General features: G+C 45.1%; 1 protein-coding gene across 1 annotated transcript in view; it reads left to right on the forward strand.

The window, feature by feature from the left end:
- Positions 1-4,045: 4,045 nt before the first annotated feature.
- Positions 4,046-27,852, forward strand: part of l3mbtl1 (L3MBTL histone methyl-lysine binding protein 1) — a 52,371-nt gene continuing 28,564 nt past the window's right edge. Inside the window, exons 1-5 of the mRNA XM_041205444.1 lie at positions 4,046-4,139; positions 4,352-4,461; positions 11,169-11,273; positions 26,772-26,907; positions 27,563-27,654. Of these exons, the coding sequence (XP_041061378.1) occupies positions 4,046-4,139; positions 4,352-4,461; positions 11,169-11,273; positions 26,772-26,907; positions 27,563-27,654 (537 nt within the window). The remainder of the gene's footprint in view (positions 4,140-4,351; positions 4,462-11,168; positions 11,274-26,771; positions 26,908-27,562; positions 27,655-27,852) is intronic.

The raw sequence follows: 27,852 nt of genomic DNA on the forward strand, positions 1-27,852 counted from the left end.
GGTGCAGCCATCCTTGGCAAGCTTCTCCCAGGATTCGAAGCCGGTATCAAAACTCATAAGTGAAGCCTTCAGCGTGCCCTTGTAGAGCTTTCTTTGACTCCCATGAGAGCGCACACCAGACTTGAGCTGTCCATAGAAGATCCGCTTTGATAAGCGAATGTCGGGTATTCTGGATACGTGACCAGTTGTGACTGTGTCAGTTTGATGTGGATGCTTGCCATGCCAGCTCGGGTGAACACCTCAGTGTCTGGTATTTTGTCCTGCCATCTGAGCTTCAGAAGCTTCCAAAGGTAGCTCAAATGAAAGTGATTGAGCTTCTTGGCATGACAGCTTCTTGGTACACAGTTCAAGTCTCACATGCATGGAGCAGAGTGGGCAGGATTATTGCTGTATAGACTTTCAGTTTGTGAGGCAGATTTACTCCTCTTCGTTCTTAGACTGATATTTGAACTCTATGGAAAGCTTTGCTTGCTTTGGTAAATCTTGCATGTGTCTCTTCATCAAGATAGACAGCTCAAGAGAGTGTGCTGCCAAGGTAAGTGAACTTATCCACTGCTGACAGGTTCTGATCATGGACTGAAGCCCTGGGTTCGAGATAGGGCTTTCCTGAAGCAGGCTGGGATGTTACTTCAGTTTTCTTTTTGTTGATCATAAGGCTGAAGATGTTGCATGCATTGGAGAACAAGTCCATGTTACACTGAATGTCCAGCTCGTAACTGGCAGCTAATGCACAGCCTTCAGCAAACAGAAAATCGTGAAGTATGTTTTTGGAGACCTTGGTCTTTGGCTGGAGTTGTCTCAGGTTGAGCAGCTTCCCGTATATGCAATATCTAATTTCAATGCCAGGATCACCATCATGGAAGGCATGAGGGAGGATGGCAGAGAAGAACATTGACACTAACACTCAACCCTGTTTAATATCATTAGCGACTGGGGATGGGTCAGAAGACTCACCATCATCCAGGACATGTGTGAGAATGTCGTCATGAAATTGTAAGACCATTTCTATAAATTTCACAGGGCAGCTGAATTTCTCCGTTACTTTCCAAAGGCCCTCATGTTGATTGTGTCAGAGGCTGGTCAGGTCAACAAACATACAAACAAGCAAACATATGAATTAGGAGCAGGAGTAGGCCATTCAACCCCTTGAGCTTGCTCCGTTATCTAGTAAGATCCATGGCTGATCTGACTGTGGCCTCAACTATACTTTCCTTCCTAACCCTTACACCTTTTAATTCCCTTGTCAACCCAGAATCTATCATACTCAGCCTTAAAAATATTCAATGACCCTGCCTCCATCACCCACTGAGGAAGGGAGCTCTGAGAGAAATATTTTCTCCTCATCTCTGTCTTAACGGGGAAACCCCTTATTTTTAAACTGTTCCCTGGTTCTAGTCTCTCCCACAAGTGGCAACATCCTTTCAATATCCACCCTATCGAGTCCACTTGAGATCTTATATGTTTCAATAAGATCGCTTCTTATTTTTCTAAGCTCCAATAGATACAGGTCCAACCTGTCCAACCTTTCCTCATAGGATAACCCCCCTCATCCCAGGAATCAGTCGAATGAATTAACAAATGTGGTGTGGAGGGCCGTGTTCTGCTCTTGGCATTTCTCGAGAGCTGTCTAACTGCAAACACTGTATCAGTGGCTCCTGGACCTTTTCTGAAACTGACTCACTGACAGCAGATCCTGGTCGAGATGTAGTTCAGATGGTTTCTGGCAAAGATTTTGCTAGAAACTGAGAAGAGTGGAATTCATCTATGATTGTCACAAGATTGGTGGGTTCCTTTCCGATTGTACCGGTGGACAACGGAGGCATCTTTGTATTCTTGTGGGTTGGTTCCTTGCTTTTCGTTCAGTGAGCTTCTTGTCCAGGCATTGGCCTCCAGCCTTGTAGACCTCAACTGGGATAGCATCATTTCCTGGAGCTTTGCTGCTGGACAGGTGTTTGATAGCTTTCGTTATTTCTAACAACATGGGAGTGTCATCAAGAGAGTAGTTGATGGCAACCTGTGGCAACCTGATTGCTTCGTCGTTGATGGATGAAGGCCGATTGAGGATGTGGTTAAAATGCTCTGCCCATCTTTCCAGAATTTGGGCATTTTCTATGGGAGTATTGACCTGTGGATACTGAAGATTGGTGATGAACTAGTAAACTGGGGCCATAGATAGATTTCAGAGCATCATAGAAGCTCCTCCACTCTTTGTGGCCTGAATATGACCGAAGTTTGCCTGCTTTCTAATTCAGTCAAGTGTCTTGTATCTACCTGAGCTTGCTTTGGACAGTCCTACGAATGTGTCAGTAGGCATTGTGCTTGTATAGTGATGAATTGTCATTGTGGTAAACCCTGTAGAAATGATGTTTTTCCTCCAGTAGTTCATGGATTACCTCATTATTTTCATCGAACCAATCTTGATGCTAACGAGAGTGAGGAGCAGGGGCCTCTAGAGCAATGGAGTACACTATTTTGCTGAAGGTCGTCCAGTCATCCTCAATACAGTGTGTCCATTTTTGCAGTGTACAGGTGACTTTTGAGTTCCTCTGAGAGAGATTCTTTCATGACTGCCTATTTGAGCCTTGAGACATTGAGACGCTTCATGCCCTGGAGGCATCTAGGAGGATAGATCTTGATGTTTAGCTTTGAAACGATATGACAGTTAGATTGATCTCATCTACCCAGTCCGCTGGAATCAGTCTTCGCGTGCCAGGGTATACAAATCACTAAGTCACTGGGGGTAGAGACCTGGTGGCTACCCTCACCTGGTTTGGCCTGTCTGTCAAAGCGGTTTACAGGGTGAGGCCAGTGTCACATGTTAACAACTACTTCAAACCACAGCTAAGAGCTGGGTGAAGGTGAGGACCAATGCAGAGCAAGCCACTCCCAAAGTGTGCGTTGAACCTGCCTGTGAGAGTACTACCCTCCCTTACACCCCTTAGATAACCTCCTTCAGCGCAGCTTGAATTCACATCCTTCTAAATCAGAGGTAAGAGTGCTGTCATTTTAAGGAAGTTCCTTTCCGGATCAGGACTTGGAGAATGATGGGCTGTGTTATGAAATATTTATAGATGTGGGGCCCATAAGCTTTCAGTAACCAGAAAGAGAGGCAGTACTTTATGGCTTGGTAATCATCAGTACTGTTAGTAAACTACATCGAGTTAATCTGGGTAGCAGTGTAAGTAGGATCAGACACTCCTCCAATTTCCAACATATTACAATTTAAAATTGGCGACATAAATAATAGAGTACCTGTGGAATGGTCTACAATTATTGTGTGTCAACACAATCCATTTTAGTTGCATCTAGGCCTAAGTCAGAAGTTCTCTGAATCTACAGTGCTCGCACTGCAAATAAGGAAAGATGCACGAGGCAAATTAAAAATGTGGGGCAGGGTTGTTGTACTTGCTCTGTATTGGTCCTCACCTTCATCCAGCTCTTACCTGTGGCTTGAAGTAGTTGTTAGCATGTGATCGTGGCCTCACCCTGTAAACTGCTTTGACAGACAGGCCAAACCAGTTGAGGGTAGCCATCAGGTCTCTACCCCCAATGACTTAGCGATTTGTATACCCTGGCATGCGAAGACTGATTCCAGCAGTCTGGGTAGATGAGATTAATCTAACTGTCTGATCATTTCAAAGCTAAACATCAAGATCTACCCTCCTAGATGCCCCCAGGGCATGAAGCATCTCAATGTCTCAAGGCTCAAATACTTTCAAGAAGCTCAAGTGTGAAATTGACCAGATTTGGAGATTGCATTTGAGATAAAAAGATTGGTAAGACAATGTGCCGACATGATCTAGGTGATGTTTCTATTACTGAACAAATTTCAAGATAGCCACCATAGTTCAGCATGATCATATTGATCCCAGAAAGATGTTGGAGTCAGATGTGGCGTTGAATCCACATGCCTTGCTTAGTATTTTATTCTGGTCTCATATTAGCATATTTACACTGACTGCTTTACAATGTAGACTTTATTCTTGGAGTGAATCAACCTTGGATCAACGCTCTAATAAGCTTGTCATATAAGGGAATTTAATATATGGCATTTGATCAGTGCCTAATAATATTCCATTACTACGACATCGTTAGGAATATCATTCATTACTTCACTTGTTTTATAGCTGTTTTCAAAGGTAAATCAAAGATTTTTGATTCTTTCTGAATGTAAGGAAGTTAGTTCTCAAGCAGAATTTAAATTGACAATAGAACTGACGTTCCCATGCAAAACAGACTTTATACAGAAAACAGTACAATTAAACAATATGTTTAGAATATGAATTGTGAATTCATAAAAATTCATTTAAGAATTCATTTAAAAGCAAAGTGAGAACCATTAAACCTTTAGTGTATTTTCTTTTAGCTGCTTCTGTGATTGGAAAGAACAAAATTTGGTCTTGGGCTTCATACTTGGAAGATGAAAAGGCTATTGCTGCTCCTGTCAAGCTCTTTCGAGAGGTAATAATAATTTACATTTGTTTTTTTGAATTGTTATTGGCCTCAGTTTTGTCTGAAATAAAAAAAATGATCAAAATGACTCAATATCTGTATAGAATGGACCTACTTGCCTTTGTGTCCAGGCATTTTGTTCATCATCACCGAACGTGTAGTTCTGCTTTATAAGAGCATTTTGAACAGTAAATGAAGGGAAGGAAACTAGGGTTAAGGGTAATTTTTATCTGATGGTGTTCATCATGTGGGCAGTAGATGGAGTGAGCCAACCACCTGCCTAATTAAGCTCACCAGTGGCCTGAACCATTTTCATGGTCGAGCCTCAACTAAATAGATTTGGTGGTGTGTCTGCACTAAACAAGCTTTTATAGGGAATTGGAAATCTAGTGGCCAATCACAGATCATTGCCGGTGGTATACCAGGAGAGAGACAGCAGAAGGCCAAACAATGGCGGGTAGGATTTTCATGGAGACACATTCATGCTCCTCCTGCTCCCAAAAAATCAATCCCAAACTTGTTTTTGGCCTGGTTTTAACAGCCTCCAGCAATCCCTTTAAGGGAGAATTGTTTTTCCGAGTTCTGCTCGTTGTGACTGGATGGAGTTTATTCAGCACGGATGCTGTATGTATGGATATCAGTATTACATTGGGACCTTATGTATGTCAAATGACTGACTCAAATATATTAGGGCAATGAATCACAGTTAACCTCAGCAATAATACACCAGTGTTTTTGGAGGTTAATTTTTTAACATGCATTATTCACGGAAGATACACAGAGAATAGTTACATAGGGAAAAGTTACACAAAGTTAATTACACAAATAGTGGTCTTGGTTGCAATTTCAACTTTCATCATTGGGCAAAAAAATGAGGATAGTAAATGGGTAACTCATTTTACATTCTACCTGATTTTCATTTTTATTTAAGTCAATGGGAAAGAAAAACAGGGAGGGGGTATGTAAAACAGGGTAATGATTTGATATCACTCATATTTTGCCTAAAAATATAAATGACAGTTCCCCCCAGTCATTTGTTGGCCGCAGTAGCAGAGATAAACAGAGTGAAATTGAACTTCAGTGGTAGTGCAAAGTGGACAGTACTGAATCAGCAGCTTGGTTCACTTCCTGTATGATTCTATTTCTCATTGGGAAAGAAAATGAAGTGGGGCCTAAATGGAACCTCCTCTTCACTATCCTTCCTTCCGCATTGTTGACAAGTTAAATTTTATCCTAATGCACTTACGGTTACTTGACTAATTTTCTATTCAAATATTGACTGGTGACATTAAAGCACTAGAAGCCCTAAATCATTCCAATGGCTCATTGGATAGAAAGGTGGTTATATATGCCTACTATCAAACTAAGTTCCAGTAACACAGAAGCATATCTAATCTGCTGTATCACCTGCATCCTAAACAGACTTTCACTTCTGAAAATAAACTTGATAGCAATTTTCCTGCTACAACAATTCAACAACAAATGAAAATTGTTAGTTTTGACAAATACCCTAGTAGAAGTTTAAGATCGCCTTAAGCCCTTGAATCAAAATAAGTACTTTACTATAACAATACTCCTGAAAGCTGGATAGCTACCAACTGCAGACTTTTAACATCACAAGCTATATTTTGTAAGATGCTGTTCAAAGAGCATCTTGCAGTGTCATAATTTTTGCCTTCTAGTGGATCTAAAATATCACAAATAGCTAATCTATATAACAACAAGATTGCAAAAAATGGTGCTACTGAAGAACGTGAGCGACCACAGTTATCATGGAGTCACTACTTTCTGAGATGATGCTTGTACACCACACCCTTTTGCACTAACAGCAAAACATACTAAAGAGAATGTTGAAACATGTGTAGAACATTCTTGGATGTTGCAAAAGAGTGGGATATATTGGCAAGATAACAGCAGTTGATACTGCCAATGCACACAATTATAGCAGCAGCCAATCTTTTGCTGCTTCAGCGTATATCATGCATCATTCACAGTCTACACCCTTTGATCACAGTATGCTTAATGCTAGCAGGTTCAGAAACTTACTTGGAACACATAGAAAACCAGTGCACCATTTCAAACGTAGTGTAGCTAAAAGGGCAGAACTCAAAAAATAGCAAGTCACAAATGAAAAGAGACAAGCCTCTCTTAGCTAGGTTGAAGCCCACATTATAGTTCATTCTTAGAAAAGGATTTGCTATCACTACCACCTTAATACTTCAGTAGCTCAATGTAGCTGTTTCCAATGCTGCTGCATTTGACAAACTTCAAAAGCTGAAAGCTGTTCTGGAGCCTTGGAGGTACGTGCCCAACTTCCTTTGGGGAGAGATGTATGTTTCCTGATCTAATGCTTTAACCTGCATTGTGCCACTTATTTGTATTATGGCCATCTCAGATCATGACCCAGCAAATGTAGTTTGGTTTGAAAACTCTTTCACCTTAGACTTAACTAACCACAAAGAACGCACCAACCATAGCTAAAGATAGCAACAATGCTGGACCCAGGATCTAAAAATCTGACATGCTCCAAAACTCAAGGGTAAGAACGTCTGGAAGCTAATTCTTTCTTTGCTGTTGGCAGAAGTCTCACAAGACCAGGAGCCTGATGCCCATACTGCAGAAGCAGAATCACCAAAATAGAAAATAAATCTCCACTGAGTGGCATTTTACTTAGAGGACAAATACAAAAAAAACACAGTTAACCAATAAGACCTTGGATCTTATAAAACAGATCCAGTTATCAGCATGGAAGACTGCCGTCATGAATGGTGGGCAAAGTTTTGTGGTGCCTCTGAAGGCTTAGCAAAATGGGCACGTAAATATTTAGCAACGCTGGCCACAGCTATTCCATATGAGTGACTGCCTCATGTTTGGGACAGATTGTAAATTGGTTGTGACCAAAATTATCTCCCAAAAACATAATTAACATTGTCTGTTTAAGGACCTGGTTAAATGGCAGCAGGAATTAGGATCTTTTTAGAACTGGGGATTTCATTGCAATTCTTTTGCATGTACCTATATAAAGACTGTCAATTTTAGGATATGATAACTCAAAACTTGTTGACATTCTCTTCAGAATAAATAGTTCAATTAAAAAGAGGGATCTACAATATGAATACAGAAACAGAAAAACAATTACTGTGATGGGTTGTTTTTGGATGTTAATGACAAATTATCAGAAATAAAATAATTTCCATCGTGATGGATGCGTTAATTGTATCAGATATGCAATTAAAAACCAAGATTAACAGATTAAAAATTTTGATTGAGAGATTAATCTGGATTAAATTATTAAATCATTTGACAGTCTTAATATATATTTATCAGCCTGTTTCGAACTGCCTGTATCAAGGACTCCTCCAAAATTTCAATGAACGTGAAGATGTCAGGAGGCTGGTAGAATTTTTTGCAAGTTTTGCCTTGTTATCACCCAATTCCTGACATCATTTGGGGCTGTAGTGAGACAAAAAGCAGGCCCTATGTGTTCATGTCGCCGGTATATTACAATTTATGATGAATAAATTATAATGACTTTTGTGCTTTCTGAAGGTTAATTTTAAGAAACAACTCATTTTTGTTAGTGTTAACATGGGGATAAGGTGTGGATTTTAACTGGATTCTGAGGAGCGGGAAAGCCCGGCAGTGCATTCGGAACCGGGAAGTTTCAGCAGCAAGTTTGTCAGTGGCTTTTTAACCCAGACACTGCATTTGCATCTGACTTCTGGGTTTCCCAGCCAATTGGAATGAGCAGATGTGATGATGTCCTACATCAGTCTATTACAGCTCAGCTATTTAAAGGGATACTGTGAGACAGAGACTTGAGCAGTGTTTCTGTTAAGCTGCATAGGTGTGCACTGCACAGCAAGTTAGAAGGTACTGTGCAGGTCTTATTCTGTGATAAATATCATGCATGCACAGCTGCACAAGAAGTTTGAGAGGGACTGCGCACTGAATAAACTGGCCACATACAATTACTACATTTTAAAGGAAGAATTTTTGTAGAAATGTTTTGATGGAGCCAAAACCTGGAGCAATGGATGTGCAACGTAGCAAGACAGCACCACCCTTCAACAAGACCTCCCTGGAGATGATGCCATGGCTGTAAGGGCTTGCAGGAAGACTTTTTTCCCTTCCAAATGGTGGAAGATGCCTACCTCAGAAAACAAGAAGGCATGTTTGGAAGTAACCGAGGAGGTCGGTTGCAGGAGCATGGTGCCATACTCCTGGATATAGTGCCAGAAGAGGTTTAATGACCAAATCAGGGCAGGAAAGGTGAATGGAATATCACATTTAAGAATCTCGTGATGTGCAGCTGACCCAAAACCCCCTCACTCTGTCTCCCCAAGTCTTCTCCTTTACATTGCTCATCGTACGAACACATCTTGTAGGTGCACTCATCCCTCTCCACTGAGGCACCTTCTCAGATTCACATCTGACTATCCACCACTGATAGTCTCCCTCTTCTGAATGCAATGTCAAACTTATCCCGCACAGTGACCGTCTACAAATACTGTTCGTCCATCCTCTGGACACAGCCCATTTACCACACTCATAGTTCTCTTCTTTTCCCCTTTGCAGGAGAAGAGAGCACAAAATGCCAGTGAGAGGCAGAAAAGTGGAGGTGGCCCTCACGTCACATCCATACTGACAGCTGCAGAGGAGGAGGCACTAGAGATAAGCCAAGTCTCAGCATGACTGGTCAGCAGAGATGGAGCAATGGGTTTCTCCCAGCTACCTGGTGACAGAATTAAATACACTGTATCCTCTCCAGTCCAAAATGCTTGGGACCAAGGCATTTTTGCATTTCAGAATTTTCAGGATTATAAAATAACGTTAGAATACCTAACCAGAAGTGCGTGGATATAAATATGTACCTGAGACATAAAACAGTGACAAAACATTCTAAAGCACGAATAAACATTGTTTTATTTATCCAAATACTGTATCTTCCATATTTCCACAGTACCATATTGTACTAAAATAATGCTGATGGTGTCGAGGGAACAGGTGATTCCAGGTAACCTAGAATTAGCACTACCAGGCTGGGGGAAATGATTATTTACTAAACATTCAATATAAAAAACTGAAAACAATGTGTTTTTCCAGAAAAATTGGTAATTCACTGCCATCGTCAACAGCTTTTATTTTTAATTTTAATTCCTAGCTGACTTTTCCTCCCCCATCATCCATCCTGTCTCTGTCTCTCTCTCTTTTTCTCTTTCTCTCTCCTGCAGCCTTCCCACTGAAATGGCCAAAGGATGTTACTCTTATCTTCAGTAGAAGCCGGACTATTAGAATATATATAAATGCCATCACATTCACCATATCATGACATGTTGCACCGCCGCAAGTAGGGATTCGCTGAGTTGTGTGGACCTGCTCAAAAAAATTCCAGACAACTGGTGTTTCTGGTTCTGGATTTCTGTACTGGAGAGGTTACAGTGTATCACACAGCCACATGATGTACAACAATCAACCATGCTGACTGAAAGTTAGCAGTCACTGAAAGATGTTCAAGTTCACAGTGATGGCTTTCTTGACAGTTCCAGTTCAAGTTTTCCTTCTCGCACATGCCCTTCCAGTGTCCAGAGACAGTGTTGCAAGAGGAGGGCAAAGACTCCTCAGAGGAGGTCACTCACTCTGAGGAAGCACCTTCACAAGACTCATGCACACCAGCTCAGAAACGTACCTCAATGAGACTGCCAGGAAAGATTATTGAGTTGTCACATGGTGTTTCGCACATCACAAATGAGCAGGAGCAGGTGTTGGAGACAGGTCCAGCAGCGGGGTGTCCCCGTTGGAGAGCACAGAACTCTTCAAGCTCTGCTCAGCTGGCTGTGGTTGCAAAACCTTGGGGATCATTGATGAAGAGAACAGTTTCTCATAGAGTGAGCCATAACAGATCACAGGCCAGAGTTATTGGAGCAATAAAATATTGTGATTTTATTTTTCTTCATTCTTGGGATGTAAGTGTCACTGGCAAGGCCAACATTTACCTCCCATCCCTAACCTAGCGAAGGTGGTGGTGACCCGCTTATTAAACCATTACAGCCCATGTGGTGTAGGTACACACAGCTTCTAGGGCGTTCCAGGAATCTGACCCAGTGACAGTGTATGAACAATGAGATAGTTCTAAGTCAGGATGTGTGTGACTTGGAGGGAAACATGGCACACCAGTGATGGTGTTTCCATGCATCTGCTGCCCTCTTCCTTCCAACTGATAAAGGTTTCGGGTTTGGAAGGTGCTGTCAAAGGAGGTTTGGCAAGTTGCTCCAGTGTATCTTATAGACGATACACACTGCTGCTGCATTGTGCTGGTGAGGGATGGTGTGATTGATTCAGGTGGTGGATGTAGTACCGATCAAATGGGCCACTTTGCCTTGGATGGTTCTGAGCTTCTTGACTGTTGTTGGAGCTGCAGTCATCCAGGCAAGTGTGGCCTATTCCATCACACTCTTGACTTGTGCCTTGTAGATGGTGGGTGCTGTTTTACATCAGAGTATAATTAATTTAGAACAATAGAAGTTTACAGCACAGACACCATCGTGTTTATGGCAGCTCTTAAGCAATCAAAAACTAATGGAAAAATGTTTGAAGGTGAAAGGTTCTGGGGTATAGATGAATGAAGATGGATGTTGATATTTAAATTAACTGTGGACATGGTAATGTATTGTACTTATTCTATAATGTGACTACAGCTTTCTTCTTTTGTACAGTATCAGTCCTTCCCACAGAATAAAAATGGTTTCAGATCTGGCATGAAGTTAGAAGGTATTGATCCTACGCATCCATCCATGTACTTTGTACTCACCGTGTTTGAGGTACAGAAAGCTTCACTTTATTTTTAATATCATATATTGATTTAACTAATACAGCTGAGTAGCTGATGCATTGAAATAGCAGGCTCAGAATATAAATAATGAAGAAACAAGCAGAAGAATTGTCAGTTCCTGAAAAAGCACTTCATATAATATCCATCTAAAATGTATCACATTTGAATATGGTAATTGGCTGTTAGTTTTAAATAATTACCTGTTGATTTTGTTTGATAAATGAGTCTCCTGCCAAGGATGCAACCCAAGGATTGTTGAAATTAAAACTCAAATTAATTTCAGAAGTACAGTAGATTGGTGCATCAGTATGTACAAGGACACAAACATGTGGTAAGATGTAGGTAATAATATTTACTTCATTAAAGTTTGAATATTGCATTTTTTGTGACAGATGCAAATAATTGTTTTACAGAGAGCTACTGTGAACAGGTAGGGAACAGTAAATGGAAGAATGCGTTTGGGGGATTGACACAGGGAGGTGTGGAGAGCATTTGAGTCAGAATATACAAGGACTTGGGTCAAATAGATGTGTCCCATGACTTCTTATGACTCTAACTGCAGAGGAGTGCAGAAAATATATGCAAATGCTATAACCTTTCTCATACATGCCTTGGTTAGCTTCTTGTCTAACATATCAAATTTAAATTCCTTAACCTTATTTCAGATCCCTCCACCCTTTCCACTCTGTACTTACATTGCCTACAATGTTCATATTTTAACTTTGGCCTCTTGTGCAAAGCACTTTCCCTTCGCCCTATATTAAACCTGTCCACCTCTTCATCTTTAAAACCCTTCTTGAATCTCAATTTTTCAATGAAGCTGTTGATGAGCTTACTTCAGCATCCTGGGGAGTCACCATTGACCTGCAACTGAACTGCACCAGCATATAAATACTGTGGCTACAAGAGAAGGTTAGAGGATAAGAATTCTGAATCCCCAAAGCCTACTCGCCATCTGAAAAGCACAAGCCAGGAGTGTGATAGAATACTGTCTACTTGCCTGGATGAGTGCAGCTCCAACAACACTCAAGAAGGTCAACAGCGTCCAGGACAAAGCAGCCCACTTGATTGGCATCCCATCCACCGCCTTAAACAATCACTCCCTCCAGCACCGATACACAGTAGCAGCAGTGTGTACCATCTACCAGGTGCACTGCAACACCTCACCAACAGCACCTTCCAAACCCACGACCTCTACCATCTAGAAGGACAAGGGCTGCAGATAGATGGAAACATCACCACCTGGAAGTTCCCCTCCAAGCCAGTCACCATCCTGACTTGGAAATATGTTGCCTTTCCTTCACTGTCACTGGGTCAAAATCCTGCAACTCCCCCCCGAACAGCACTGTGGGTGTACCTACACCATATTGGCTGCACCGGTTCAGGAAGGCAGCTCAGGACCACCTTCTCAAGGGCAACTAGGGATGGGCAATAAATGCTGGCCCAGTCAGCGAAGCCCACATTCCATGGATGATTAAAACAAAAGTCACAAGAACACAAGAGCACAAGAAATTGGAGCAGGAATAGACCACATGTCCCATCAAGCCTGCTCTGCCATTCAGCATGATCATGGCTGATCTTGGGCTTCAACTCCATTTTCCCACCCGCTTCCCAAATCCCTTAATTCCCCAAGAGACCAAAAGTTTGTCTATCCCAGCCTTAAATGTATTCAACAGTGGAGCATCCACAACCCTCTGGGGTTGAGAATTCAAAAGAATCTCGACCCTTTGAGTGAAATAATTTTTCCTCATCTCAGTGCTAAATGATCGGCCCCTTATCCTGAGACTGTGCCCCCTATGATCAAATCCTGGAACTCCCTTCCAAACAGCACTGTTGATATACCTATACCACAGGGACTGCAGGGGTTCAAGAAGGTAGATCATCATCACTTTCTCAAGGGCAATTAGGGAGGACAATAAATTCTAGCCTAGCCCGTAACTCCCCCCACATCCCATGAATGAATAAGTACAAAAAATAAATCTTTTCCATTATATGGCTTGCATCCATTCCTTTTCTTTTGTTCTATCCTGCGAGGTACCATTTTCTATACCAACGATGTTATATGTTGAGTGGAGACCACAAGTCCACTTACTGATGGAACATGGAAATTCAGTATGTATTCTGAACACTTCCTGCTTATTTGCAGAGCTAACTCACAGGCAACAACAGGGAACAGGCAGAGGATGGGCCATGTTCCCAAATGCTGGTCCCACGTGAAGTTCAAGCAGTGGAAATTGAGTGCAGGGGAGTGACTCAGAGTCTTGACATCTGCAAAACTGAAGAACAGGCTACCTGTAATCATAAAGAGAGTGAACATGGAATGAATGGAAGCTCTTCCTGTTGAGAAACGTTCCAGTTTCATGATCGATTCCACCCAGGATGCGTACGCACATCTTATGGTGCCCTGCAGCTGCAGGGAGCCAACAATGTGGGCAAATGTCAGTGCTTCTTTTTCTTCTTGCTTGACAGCCTCCTTGGGGAATCTGATCACCTCAAAAATGCTGAATTAGTGCTGTCCGCTTGTCGTATTATCACCAGAAGCAGTTTTGAAGAAACCCGAGGCATATGCATTTCAACCCATAGAGATCTTCACTGCCACGAGCAGTGTAATGCATGCTTTAATGTTGAGCTCCAATTCTCACTGCAACATGTGACACAGATCAATGACTTTCTCGCTGCTTTAACACAGCCACCTTATATATTGCTGCTCTGTGAGCCTCAGGTGTGACGTTCTCTTTCTACAGACTCGCGCACTATAATGATCCTTTGCCCTCTTCTTGCAGCTTGAGCAGGATTTTTCTGCTTCCTTTGCTGCTGCTGCTCCTCCTCTTGATCTGGGAGCCCCAGGATAAGCTCAGCAGAATTCCCATGTTTGCCAGTGGAGAACAGGAAAACTCCATGAAACAGTTCCTGCCTGCTCCACAATCTCACTCTGTAAAAGCATCTCATTGACAAACACTTGCCACAACAGCTAAAAATGTGGCCTCAAAGCACCCTTGAAGCGACTAGCCAGAGGTTTATCTCAACAGAGGTGAGATCCTCTTCAAATTCAGCTTATGAACACTTCCTGCTATTGCCTGTCAGGTTTCCGTGCAAGTTTCTGGGGGCGTCCCTTGTTGAAAAGCACATACTGCCTGATTAAGAACTGGGTGGATAGGAGATGCCCACTGAGGGTCACCCCCTGCTCTTTCTTCTGACTCCCCTCTGCCCCCAGCCGGCAACACCCGCCCTGCCACCCCCAAACTGTCCTCACTCACCTGTGTCCTGGGTCCCCCAGGGGTCCTAGGTCTCTGGTGAGTGCGTTTTTGGAAACAGCCACCACTCCTAGTGGCACTGATGGGTAATGGAGACCTGGCAATCTCTCCTGATTGGCCAGGAGGGTGTTGGGATTTCTGCCCCCCGGGGTCCTAAATCCCAGGGAAGGCCAGTTAAGTGTCTGATGGGCACGTAATTCTGACGGGCCTTTCCAAATGGAAGCGATGCAAAGTTTGCCGATTTTCCATCCAGTGAATGACTCCCTCTCCTCCATCATCAATGCTAAATTCCATCCAAATAGTCTCAACTAATTCACTGTGAAATTCTTGTTGCAGTGAAATTAATTTAGTTATCTCACAGGTAACTGGATCCTGCCATCCAATATTCAATGATAAATATTCATTGTTTGAAGCATCTGAAGGAAGTCAGGGAGGACATCGCAGATGCTCTGAGGATGATTTTCCAATCTTCACTAGAGACAGGGGAGGTACCAGAGGACTGGAGAAATGCAAACGCAGTTCCATTGTTTAAAAAGGGATCAAAGGAAATGCCAAACAATTATAGGCCAGTTAGTCTTAGATCAGTGGTGAGCAAATTAGTAGAATCAATCCTGAGTGATAGGATTAACTGTCATATGGAAAGGCATGGACTAGTCAGGGATGGTCAGCATGGATTTGTTAAAGGAAGGTCTTGCCTCACAAATTTGATTGAATTCTTTGAGGAAGTGACAAGAAGGGTTGATGAAGGTAGTGCAGTGGATGTTGTGTACATGGATTTTAGCAAGGCATTTGACAAGGTCCCACATGGCAGATTGGTCAGAAAAGTAAAAGCCCATGGGATTTAGGGTAATGTGGCAAACTGGATAAAAGGTTGGCTTTGTAACAGGAAACAAAGGGTAATGGTCAATGGATGCCCTTGCGAATGGAAAGTTGTCTCAAGTGGCGTTCCACAGGGCTTGGTGTTGGGACCCTTGCTGTTTGTGTTATATATTAACGATTTGGATGTGAACGTGGAGGGCATGATTGGGAAATTTGCAGATGAACAAAGATTGACCAAGTTGTGGATTGTGTAGAGGATAGCTATAATCTCCAAAACGATATAGATGGGTTGGTGGAGTGGGTAGTAAAGTGGCAGATGGATTTTAACATAGAGAAGTGTGAGGTCATACATTTAGGGAGGTTAAACAGGGAATTCACAGTAAATGGGAATATACTAAAAGGGGTAGATGAAGTGAGAAATCTTGGCATACAAGCACTGAAGGCAGCAGTTCAAATAGACAAGGTTGTAAAGAAAGCATATGGAATGCTCTCCTTCATTGGCAAAGGTATAGAATATAAAAGTAAGGATATAATGTTGGAATTGTATAAAACACTGGTGAGGCCACAACTGGAGTATTGTGTGCAGTTCTGGTCACCACATTACAGGAAGGACAAAATAGCTCTGGAGAGAGTGCAGAGGAGGTTTACAAGAATGTTGCCAGGGTTAGAAAAGTGTAGCTATGAGGAGAGATTGGATAGGTTGGGGTTATTTTCCTTAGAACAAAGAAGGCTGAGAGGTGACTTGATTGAGGTATACAAAATTATGAGGGGAATAGATAGAGTGGATGGGATAAAATTGTTTCCCTTGGTGGAGAATTCTGGAACCAGGGGACATAGATTCAAAATAAGTGGCAGAAGGTGTAGGGGGGACATGACGAAGAACTTTTTTACGCAGAGGGTCGTGGGTGTCTGAAATTCACTGCCCAAGTTGGTGGTAGAAGCAGAAACTCTAAACTCTTTTAAAAAGTACCTGGATCTGTACCTTAAGTGCTGTAAACTGCAGGGCTATGGGCTGGGTGCAGGAAGGTGGGATTAGAAAGGGCACCTGGATGTCCTCGGGCTGGCATGGACAAGATGGGCTGAATGGCCTCCTTCTGTGCTGTAACTTTTCTCTGGTTCTAATTGGCATCCCCTATTTTGTGTTTGATTATAAGGGTCTAATACTAGCTCAGCTCAAGATCAACATCAACAGTGATGTATCTTTTTTGGGGGAACTGCTGATTTGTGGATTGCTCCCAGTATCACAGCAGACACTATTAAACCTGTTACGACACTTGGCAAGTTATAGCTTGCTAATCAAAAATTTAATCTAGCTAATCTGAAACAGGATGGACACTTGGGAGTTTATAAAAACAAAAAAACTGCGGATGCTGGAAATCCAAAACAAAAACAGAATTACCTGGAAAAACTCAGCAGGTCTGGCAGCATCGGCGGAGAAGAAAAGAGTTGACGTTTCGAGTCCTCATGACCCTTCGACAGAACTTGAGTTCGAGTCCAGGAAAGAGCTGAAATATAAGCTGGTTTAAGGTGTGTGTGTGGGGGGCGGAGAGATAGAGAGACAGAGAGGTGGAGGGGGGTGTGTGGTTGTAGGGACAAACAAGCAGTGATAGAAGCAGATCATCAAAAGATGTCAACGACAATAGTACAATAGAACACATAGGTGTTAAAGTTAAAGTTGGTGATATTATCTAAACGAATGTGCTAATTAAGAATGGATGGTAGGGCACTCAAGGTATAGCTCTAGTGGGGTTTTTTTTATAATGGAAATAGGTGGGAAAAGGAAAATCTTTATAATTTATTGGAAAAAAAAAGGAAGGGGGAAACAGAAAGGGGGTGGGGATGGGGGAGGGAGCTCACGACCTAAAGTTGTTGAATTCAATATTCAGTCCGGAAGGCTGTAAAGTCCCTAGTCGGAAGATGAGGTGTTGTTCCTCCAGTTTGCGTTGGGCTTCACTGGAACTTGGCAAGTTTATGACAAGTAATCATATTCCAAGAATTTAGAGTTTTAATGTTGATGCTAGAAATTTAGGTTTGTCAATTCTCATCAGGGTCTTTGATAAAAGCATGGTTCTATTCCAGCAGAAAGCTGACTGGATGGAGACCAAACAACCATAGTCACTTTAAGGCTGATTAATTGGGAACAAGAAGCTGTGTTGATGCTCTTGTTTAAATTTCTCAACTTCATACTGACAATTTATGGTGGCAAAATAGCAGGACATCATAATTTAAAAGATGACAAACAACAATATAAATCTAAATCTGATGGAAAATTTTAAATAAGGAGGTTGTTTTCCATGTTGACACCCATGGGTAAATTAAGCCATTTGACCACGAGTTTGGAGAAATGCCACTGTCCATCATATTCCACGTAACCTCCTGTTCTCATACATACAATAGCTCTCATGTGGCCATCCTTTCTGTTGCTCCAGCTATCGGCATTGTTAGGTTAGCTAATACTCGGGAACCACCAATAAAACTTAGCACTATGCCTTGAGAGTACTAACATTTGGCAGTGGTGGAATACAGGACTGTTTGCTAAGTCCCACTGAGTTCCTAATTTCAGTCATCTCATCGTGAGTGGTGTCAGGTAGAGGGATGCTTACTTTTGGTGGAAAGGGGATTCAGAGAAAGGGAGTTCTTGCTGTGTCAGTCTGATGCACCTCTTCCTCTTCATGGCACCATACATTGATACAGCCTTAGGCCATATCATTAGTCTACTACTTCAGACATAATGCAGCATGGGCTAATGAAGCCACAGTAGAAAAATGCAAATCAAAAGAGGTTCCTCATCTCAGCTGAAAATGAGTCAGAGGGCAGAAGCGTCCTAAGTGCGGTAACGGGTGGGTTAAAAGACGTTTTACCTGCCGGCCACAATGGCGGCTTTTCACGCCGTATCGTCCCAAACCTGTTGCATTAATTATGCATTCCCAGGAAACACGCTGTTTCCATGGCGGGTGGGCTCTTATTCGCCTACCATGCCATCACCTCACTGCTTCAGCACGCTGGCGCCATATTTAAAGTCCAGTCATGCGCACACTTCCCCAGTCCAGGACTGCAGCAAAGAAGACATGACCCTGAAAGGCAAAAAGACTGCAGCCCCCAGGTTCAATGACGCATCCGTCGAGTGCCTTTTGGACGCCGTGGAGGTCTGCTGTGATGTCATCTACCCCCACTCTGGCTGCAGGATGGGCAGCAACATCACTAATCTGGCTTAGGAGGCAGTGGCAGTGGTGGTCAGTGCCGATGCCCTGCAAAAGAGGACATCCACCCAGTGCCGCAAGAGGATGAATGATCTCCGTTCCGCCAGGGTAAGTCACTCTTCTCATCACTCTCAACTCACACGCTCACAAACCCATCACACATCCACAGGGCTCTCACTCACTGGCAGTTCAAGAGACATCGCCATTCACTCTCTCACATGGAACTTAATTGTCTTCATCATGTCCATGGGACTGCTCACCACCTACATATGCCAAGCTTACTTATCATCTGACCTGGCACGTGTCCTGCTTACACTCTCTCCTCTATTTTTGCAGGACAAGCTGGCACACAACAAGAAGGAGAGGTCGCAGACCGGTAGAGGAATGCCTGAAATCAAGGTCATCACGGACTTTGAAAACAGAGTGATCCAGCTGGCTGGCGAGGATCTGGACGTGTCCTGTGCTGACTGTGAGGTCGGCGCTGCTCTACCTAGTGAGGATCCAGCAGTGTAACACCCATCAGACAACCAAGCTGTGAGCGATGTGTACTGTTTCACAGGCCACTGTCATGAACTAATTATCTCTCCTTGCTTTCGCAGGCACATCTGCCAAACAGCCGACAGAGTCCACATCCCAGGGCCTCCAATCAAGCCCCGAAGAAACCTCTAAAGAGGAATCTGGAGGCAGCCTCCTTGAAGACCCGTCACAGCTCTCACCCACATCCTCCATCAGCGCAGAGACACACACCTCGTTGGGACCCAGCTGTAGACTAACCTCGGGATCACAATCTGGTGAGCACATCACACTGTCTGATCCATAGAAGGGGGTGCCAAAGATCTCTGGCATTCAGAAGACTGTTGGAGGCCAGAAATTTGCTGAGTCCAAGGCAGATGCCGAGCCTCTGGACTTAGTCATGTCACAGTTGCTGGAGCTGCAAAGGCAAGCTCGGGAACATTAGAAAGGGTGTCTGCTGCACTCCTCAGATTGCAAGGCACAATGGAGGAGTCCTTCCGCTTTCAATCTGAAGCGTTAGTGCCGGCATGCCAACGCACCGAGGTCAGCACTGGTAGATGGCGGCCGCCATGGAGACCTAAGTCCAGAACAGTGCCCTTGTGCTGCTGCACAGGCTCAACTCCATTGCTGATGCCATAGTTGGCCTCCAACAGTGTGTACACGAGAGGGATGTGGGGCAGCTCATTCTCATTCCAGCTACTCCTTCTCAAGGAGTCAGCCAGAGGCTCTTGGGCAGCCATAGGGAGGAGGATCTGCATGTGCACACTGCGGGGCCATCCACCCAGGTGACTCCGGAAGTGTCCAGCCCATCCAAATGCCCTCTTCTTGTGACCTCAGCAGCTCCACCTCCACCAGCCGAGGAGGGTGCCACTGCCACCCAGCAGGACCTCAAAAGCAGGCCAGGGCCCATCAAGTCTCGGCCCTCCAGAGGATGCCTGTCAAGGTCATCACAGACAGAGCGTCACAGTCAGCAGGTTGCCTCCACCCCTGCTGTGAATGTCCGGAGAGCACCAAGACATAGCGGCAGGGTTAGGAAAGTTAAGAAGATGTAGCTGCACAGCTTGAGCACGGCTGTTAATCACTTGTACATAATGTTCATTATTGTCAATAAACTCCCAGCCGTGTATTCACTATACCCCCTGACCTTCCCCTCTCCGATGCTGAACGTTCAGTGCTCAGCAAAGGACTTAGTTTAATACCCTTACGCCCTCACGTCAATGAATTTCGGGCTCGGCATGATGCTGAACTCTTCTTCCGCCGTCTTCGTCTCCGGGCTCACTTCTTTGGGCAGGAGTCCTCTCCCAGTTCAACGGATCCTTTTACCCATCTCCAATATTCTCCCTCCACCTGGACCCCTCCCTCTGGATTCTTACCTTCTCTTGATCTTTTCATTGAGAACTGTCGGTGCGACATTAGTCGTCTCAATTTCTCTGCTCCTCTCACCCATTCTAACCTGTCTCTCTCTGAACTTACTGCACTCCATTCTCTCAGGTCCAACCCTGACATTGTCATCAAACCCGCTGACAAGGGTGGTGCTGTTGTTGTCTGGCGCACTGACCTCTACCTCGCGGAGGCTGAGCGTCAACTTGCAGACACTTCCTCCTATCTCTCCCTGGACCATGACCCCACCACTGAACATCAAGCCATTGTTTCCAGGACTGTCACTGACCTCATCTCCTCTGGGGATCTCCCTCCCACAGCTTCCAACCTGATAGTCGCCCAACCTCGGACGGCCCGCTTCTATCTCCTACCCAAAATCCACAAACAGAACTGCCCCTGTAGACCGATCGTCTCAGCTTGCTCCTGCCCCACAGAACTCATTTCTCGTTATCTTGACTCCCTTCTCTCTCCCCTTGTCCAGTCCCTTCCCACCTACATCCGTGATTCCTCTGACACCTTACGTCACATCAACAATTTCCAGTTCCCTGGCCCCAACCGCTTCCTCTTCACCATGGACGTCCAATCCCTCTAAACCTCCATCCCCCACCAGGATGGTCTGAGGGCCCTTAGCTTCTTCCTCGAACAGAGGCCCGAACAATCCCCATCCACCACTACTCTTCTCCGTCTGGCTGAACTTGTTCTCACGCTGAACAATTTCTCCTTCAACTCCTCTCACTTCCTCCAAATAAAAGGTGTGGCTATGGGTACCCGCATGGGCCCCAGCTATGCCTGTCACTTTATGGGGTATGTGGAACATTCCTTGTTCCAGTCCTACTCCGGCCCCCTTCCACAGCTCTTTCTCCGGTACATCGATGATTACTTCGATGCCGCTTCATGCTCTTGTCGGGACTTGGAAAAATTTATTAATTTTGCTTCCAATCTCCACCCCTCCATCATTTTCACGTGGTCCATCTCTGACACTTCCCTTCCCTTCCTTGACCTCTCTGTCTCAATCTCTGGTGATAGACTGTCCACCAATATCCATTACCAACCCACCGACTCCCACAGCTATCTCGACTACAGCTCCTCACACCCCGCTTCCTGTAAGGACTCCATCCCATTCTCTCAGTTCCTTCGCCCCCGTCACATCTGTTCCGATGATGCTACCTTCAAAAACAGTTCCTCTGACATGTCCTCCTTCTTCCTTAACCGAGGTTTTCCACCCACGGTCGTTGACAGGGCCCTCAACCGTGTCCAGCCCATCTCCCGCGCATCCGCCCTCACGCCTTCTCCTCCCTCCCAGAAACATGATAGGGTCCCCCTTGTCCACGCTTATCACCCCACCAGCCTCCGCATTCAAAGGATCATCCTCCGCCATTTCCGCCAACTCCAGCATGATGCCACCACCAAACACATCTTCCCTTCACCCCCCCTATCGGCATTCCGTAGGGATCGCTCCCTCCGGGACACCCTGGTCCACTCCTCCATCACCCCCTACTCCTCAACCCCCTCCTATGGCACCACCCCATGCCCACGCAAAAGATGCAATACCTGCCCCTTCATTTCCTCTCTCCTCACTGTCCAAGGACCCAAACACTCCTTTCAAGTGAAGCAGCATTTCACTTGCATTTCCCCCAACTTAGTCTACTGCATTTGTTGCTCCCAATGTGGTCTCCTCTACATTGGAGAGACCAAACGTAAACTGGGCGACCGCTTTGCAGAACACCTGCGGTCTGTCCGCAAGAATGACCCAAACCTTCCTGTCGCTTGCCATTTTAACACTCCACCCTGCTCTCTTGCCCACATGTCTGTCCTTGGCTTGCTGCATTGTTCCAGTGAAGCCCAACGCAAACTGGAGGAACAACACCTCATCTTCCGACTAGGCACTTTACAGCCATCCGGACTGAATATTGAATTCAACAACTTTAGGTCGTGAGCTCCCTCCCCCATCCCCACCCCCTCTCTGTTTCCCCCTTCCTTTTCTGTTTTTTTTCCAATGAATTATATAGATTTTCCTTTTCCCACCTATTTCAATTCTAAAAAGAGAGAAAAAAATATATTTATTTATTTATTTATTTATTTACATCTTTTATGATCTCCCCACCCCCACTAGAGCTATACCTTGAGTGCCCTACCATCCATTCTTAATTAGCACATTCGTTTAGATAATATCACCAACTTTAACTTTAACACCTATGTGTTCTTTTTTATTATTGTTGTTGACATCTTTTGATGATCTGCTTCTATCACTGCTTGTTTGTCCCTACAACCACACCCCCACTCCACCTCCCACTCTCTCTCTCCGCCCCCCACACACACACCTTAAACCAGCTTATATTTCAACTCTTTCTTGGACTCAAACTCAAGTTCTGTTGAAGGGTCATGAGGACTCGAAACGTCAACTCTTATCTTCTCCGCCGATGCTGCCAGACCTGCTGAGTTTTTCCAGGTAATTCTGTTTTTGTTTTTGTCCCAAGAATGTCTGCCTGCCTATGGTTCTTGTTCTGATGAGCAGTGTTTGTGCCGCTCAGATGTGAAACCTTTCTGCATAAGATAAAGGCAGGAATCTCAGCCCAGGGCCTGTTATCTGTGTTTTGTGCAGCCTTCAGACCAAAGTGATGGTCTGGCCCCTCACTCCCTGGACACATTACTGATGCCTGCACCTCAGCTGTGCTTGTCATTGCTGCCAGAATGTCATGGGCCTGCATCACAGAGTTCCGTCATTCTCTCTGTGTGCTCTCAGCATCTTTGAGGTGGGGCTGGCCCCCATCTCTTCAGCATCTCTGACCAGCGACGCTTTGCCCCTAACGGGGTCAGGTGCTGAAGGAGGACAAAGGATCAGATGCTTTTAAAGTTTCATGGCTCATCTCTGTGATATGACCCTGATCACAGAGCACAAGTGAACTGCCCTCGGCCAGACAGGAGTCAGACATTCTCAGAGACTATGTGAGGATCTATGGAGTATCTTCACTGCATGTCGTCTTCATCCTCCTGCAATCGAGTGACTATTAGGGCCTCCAGAGTGTCTCCATGACAGGAGCATTATCACAGAGGGTATGTGCACTGCCATAAGCCAGACTGGAGTCAAACTTTTACAGATGCAATGTGAGGATCTTATGGTGCCTCCTCCCTGCATGTCATCATCAGCCTTCACAAATCTGGCAACTATTACAGCCTCCCAGACATGCCTGCCTTGTCTGGCCAGTGCAAGGACCTCATCGTCGTCATTGTCGCCTTCGAGGACCTCCTCACCCTCTTCCCGTCAACGTCCTCATCGGAGGAGACCTCCAGCTCCTGCCAGCTCCTCCTCAGCCAGCTCCTCTCCCCATTGCAGTGCCAGGTTGTAAAGGGCGCTGCAGGGCAATGATGCGTGACACCCTCTGTGGACTATATTGCAGGGCTCCACCTGATTGGTCCAGGCACCAGAATCTCATTTTCAGCATCCCATTGGTCTGCTCCACCAAGCTGCATGTTGCTGCATGAGCCTTGTTATACCTTCACTCTGCTGCAGTCTGAGGCCGCTGCATGGACATCATCAGCCACGTCCTCTGCGGGTGGCCCTTGTCCCCGAGGATCCAACCCTGCAGCCTCTGTGGACCCTGGGAGGCTTCAGGGATCTGTGACCGACTGAGAATGTAGGAGTCATGCACACACCCTGGAAACCATGCGCAGACCTGCAGGATGTGTTTGTGGTGGTCACACAGCAGCTGCACATTCAGCAAATAGAATCCCATGCGGTTGATGTAGTTGACTGTGTGTTGCAATGGAGATCTGAGCGCCACGTGAGTGCAGTTCCCACCCTGCGCCTGTGGGAAACCCGAGATCTGGGCGAATCCAATGGCTCTTGCATCCTGGCTGGCCTGTTCCCGGGTGAAATGCACAAAGTTATTTTTTATATTTGTTCATGGTATGTGGGCATCGCTGCCAAGGCCAGCATCTATTGCCCATCCCTAATTGCCCTTGTTCAGAGGGCATTTAAGAGTCAACCACATGGCTGTGGGTCTGGAGTCACATGTAGGCCAGACCAGGTAAGGACGGCAGATTTCCTTCCCTAAAGGGCATTAGTGACCCAGATGGGTTTTTACAACAATCGACAATGGTTTCATGGTCTTCATCAGACTTTTAATTTTTAAAAATTAAGTTCAAATTTCACCATCTGCCGTGGTGTAGGATTTGAAGCCAGGCCACCAGAGCATTACCCTGGGCCTCTAGAATACCAGCCAATGCCACTGCCTCCCCACCATGTACCCTCATAAAGATGGCATCCTAGACCTCATGGATGCATTTGTGGGTGGAGGCTTGTGATATCCCACAGAGGTCACCTGTGGAGCCCTAAAAGGAGCCACTGGCATAGAAATTAAGCACTGTGGTCACTTTCACGGCCACTGGCAGTGGGTGCCCTCCATGTCCCCGTGGCGCCAAATCCTGCAGTAGCTGGCAGATGTGACCAACCAGTTCCCTGGACATGCACAGTCTTCGGTGACACTGATTCTCAGTCATCTGCAGGAATGACAGGCGGTGTCTATTGACCCTGGGTCTAGCTAGGCACTGACCAGCGATGGCTCGCTGTGGCTCTTTGGCGATGTGTGCAGGAGCCTCAGCTGCCCATCTTCCAGACGGTGCTGCTCCCACCTCTGTGCAGCCAGGCGCCTCAGTCGTTCTGTTCTCCTTTGTCTTCACTCTCTTTACGCTATGAGGCATACAGCTAGTTCACCAGGCTCCATGCTCCTGATCTACTTCTCCTGCAGGATGAAAGAGAGAGACGCGTGAGTTAGCATGGGTGCACTAAGAACCTGTCTTGGTTAAATCTGAAGGCCCATTAACGCATCCCGGAGTTTGCTAGCCACCACTTGGATGGCCAGAGATTAGTGCGCTGCAGGGCTGCCCGAAACCCCACCCACCTCCGCCCCACTCCAGCTGAGCAATTGGCAGCAGCTTTGCCCAATTGGACTGCATGCTGTGCTGTCAGCTCAAGCGCAGGCATTCTCCTAACCCGCACTGCAAGGCTGTGCTGTTAGCTTGAACCACGGGGGAGACTGGTCCAAACTGGGATGCTCTCATTGCAAGGAGCTGTGAGCACCTCCAGCAGTGACTGCTTCATGGCCAGCTTTAGCAAGGAGATTGTACAACGTGCCCAGTCGTCCAACTGTTCTGCAGTCCAGTAAAACACTCATTAATTTGCAGTCTGTGCCCGAGGGGTGAAAAGCTCTGGAGGACTTGGTGGCACTTTGACGCCTCTGTGTTGCTTGGCTGGGCAGATAAGCTAGAGGCCTGACTCCAATCATATCAAAGTGGCTGTGCCTGAACTGTCTCAGCTGCAGAGGAATGGTCACTTTATACAGGTTTCCTAATGTGTGGATGCTTCCCTCGCCCACACAGTGCACACCCCACACATGCTTGTGTGCTACCTTTGCCCCCACCTCCTCTCCCCATGTTGCCTCAACTGCAGGGGCAGCCTTTCCGCCTCCCCCCCCCCCCCCCCCCGCCACCCCCCAATGCGCTTCACCTTGAAGTCCCAACAGGCGACCCTCGTGAGCGCTCTGCAACATTTCTGAGCACTCAACTTCGAGTTCCCCTCAAAGTGCAGCCTGCCAAGTGTACGCCTTTGATATGCTGTTGTGAAACTTGCACGCCAATGTGGGCGGATGATCCAGCCCTGGTGGGAGTGGGGGTGGGTGGGGCGGGGGTGGGGGGGGGTGGGGGGGGGGCTGGTGGGGTGAGTTGAGTCCAGCGGGCTGGCCTTTTAATGATATGCTGATGTAATACAATGAGGTTCCTGACGACTGATGGTAGGAAAGGCAGCCCGCCATTGATGGGCTGAGCAGATGATCGCAAACTGTTTTCATGATGTTGTGAAACCGATTTTTGGCCTTTTCGTCATATTGCCCACTCACACCACCGAACACTCCTGATGCCAGCGGGCATAGATGATTCAACCCAGAGAGTCTAATTTTGTTATGTGTATGTTACTAAAATTTTTCATTTGATTAACTAATTCATGACTGTTGGAAATTCAGCTTTTATCACTCGATTCATTCTGACTTTTTAAAAAGACGAGAGGCTATAATCTTACACAGGAAAATGAGATGCTGACATTGCCACTTAATTCTAGTTTGCCTCTTCTTGTTAGTGGTGATAACGATGGCTGCGTAGCATCGAGGGCCCAGTTTGAATGGCTGACACTAACCATGTTTTTTTGTAAGGTAACATATTTACTGGGCAGAGCAAGAGGACTTAGATTAAGGTAGGTGACTTAATAATTAAACTGCAAAAAAGGCTACCTATAATTGGAGAATCATGGCAATATCTTGTTTCCTGAAGGTTTGTGGTCATCGTTTGCGACTCCATTTTGATGGTTATTCTGAGTGCCACGATTTCTGGGTGAACGCTGACTCTCCAGACATCCACCCTGCAGGCTGGTGTGAGAAGACAGGTCACAGATTACATCTTCCTAAAGGTGAGAGATGTTCCGGCATCATTCTCACCAGCATAACTCACTTTGGGGGTAATTTATTATATAACTGGGTAGATAGTTCTTGTGCGGTTAAATTAAAGTGTTCTGGTACTAAGCTGTTGGGCCAGCCATAAGCACCATCCTGAAGTGCAATTATATATTGGAGAGAAAATATAGATATGGTGCAAATTTATATTGTATGATTAGTAAGTTTGATTATCTTGTTTGAGGCTATTTGTGATTAAATTTGATAAGATGGCATCAGATTACAGTGTCATTAAGAACCAATAATGTGATTTTAGTAGATTTACTCTGTTAATAAATAAGCAAGTTGGCTATGCTGTACTGTATAATTTAGAGTTTTCTGTATACAATTAAACCTTTAAACTGCATCGAAGTATTGTTTAGCAGCCATGTGCAGTATTTGGGGCATCCATCTACAGGAACAAAAATATCCATGTTCCACCAGATGGCGCCACACCAACACATGATGTTTCATCAACATTTTTTTGCGCTGAAATAAATTATAAATAATCCCACTGAACAAACAGGAAAATGAAATTGAATTTAGATCACAAGATGTTATTTCAGTGGAAGGAATTATTTAGTAGAGGATTGGTTCTGGTGGGTACCTAATGCCGTTGTTTTAATATTTCAGGGTACAAGGAGGAAGAGTTTAATTGGCCAAATTATCTGAAGATAACAAAGTCCCAAGCTGCACCAAAACAGCTCTTCATCAATCAAAATACAGTGAGCATCATTTTTAGGCAATTTCTTATATCAGGCTGTTTGAGCAAGAGAGGCTTTCTCCTCACGTTGAGAATAATGGGCAGAATCTTCTGTTTGGTGAGTGGGGGAGAGCCCCGCACGCCGATGCGTGAAGTGATGCTCGGTGACGTTGGGCGTGCGTCCCGATCTGACCGCGTGTCATTCCGACCTTTTGCTCGG

The sequence above is a fragment of the Carcharodon carcharias genome, chromosome 14, assembly GCF_017639515.1.
Source record: "Carcharodon carcharias isolate sCarCar2 chromosome 14, sCarCar2.pri, whole genome shotgun sequence".
NCBI lineage: Eukaryota > Metazoa > Chordata > Chondrichthyes > Lamniformes > Lamnidae > Carcharodon > Carcharodon carcharias.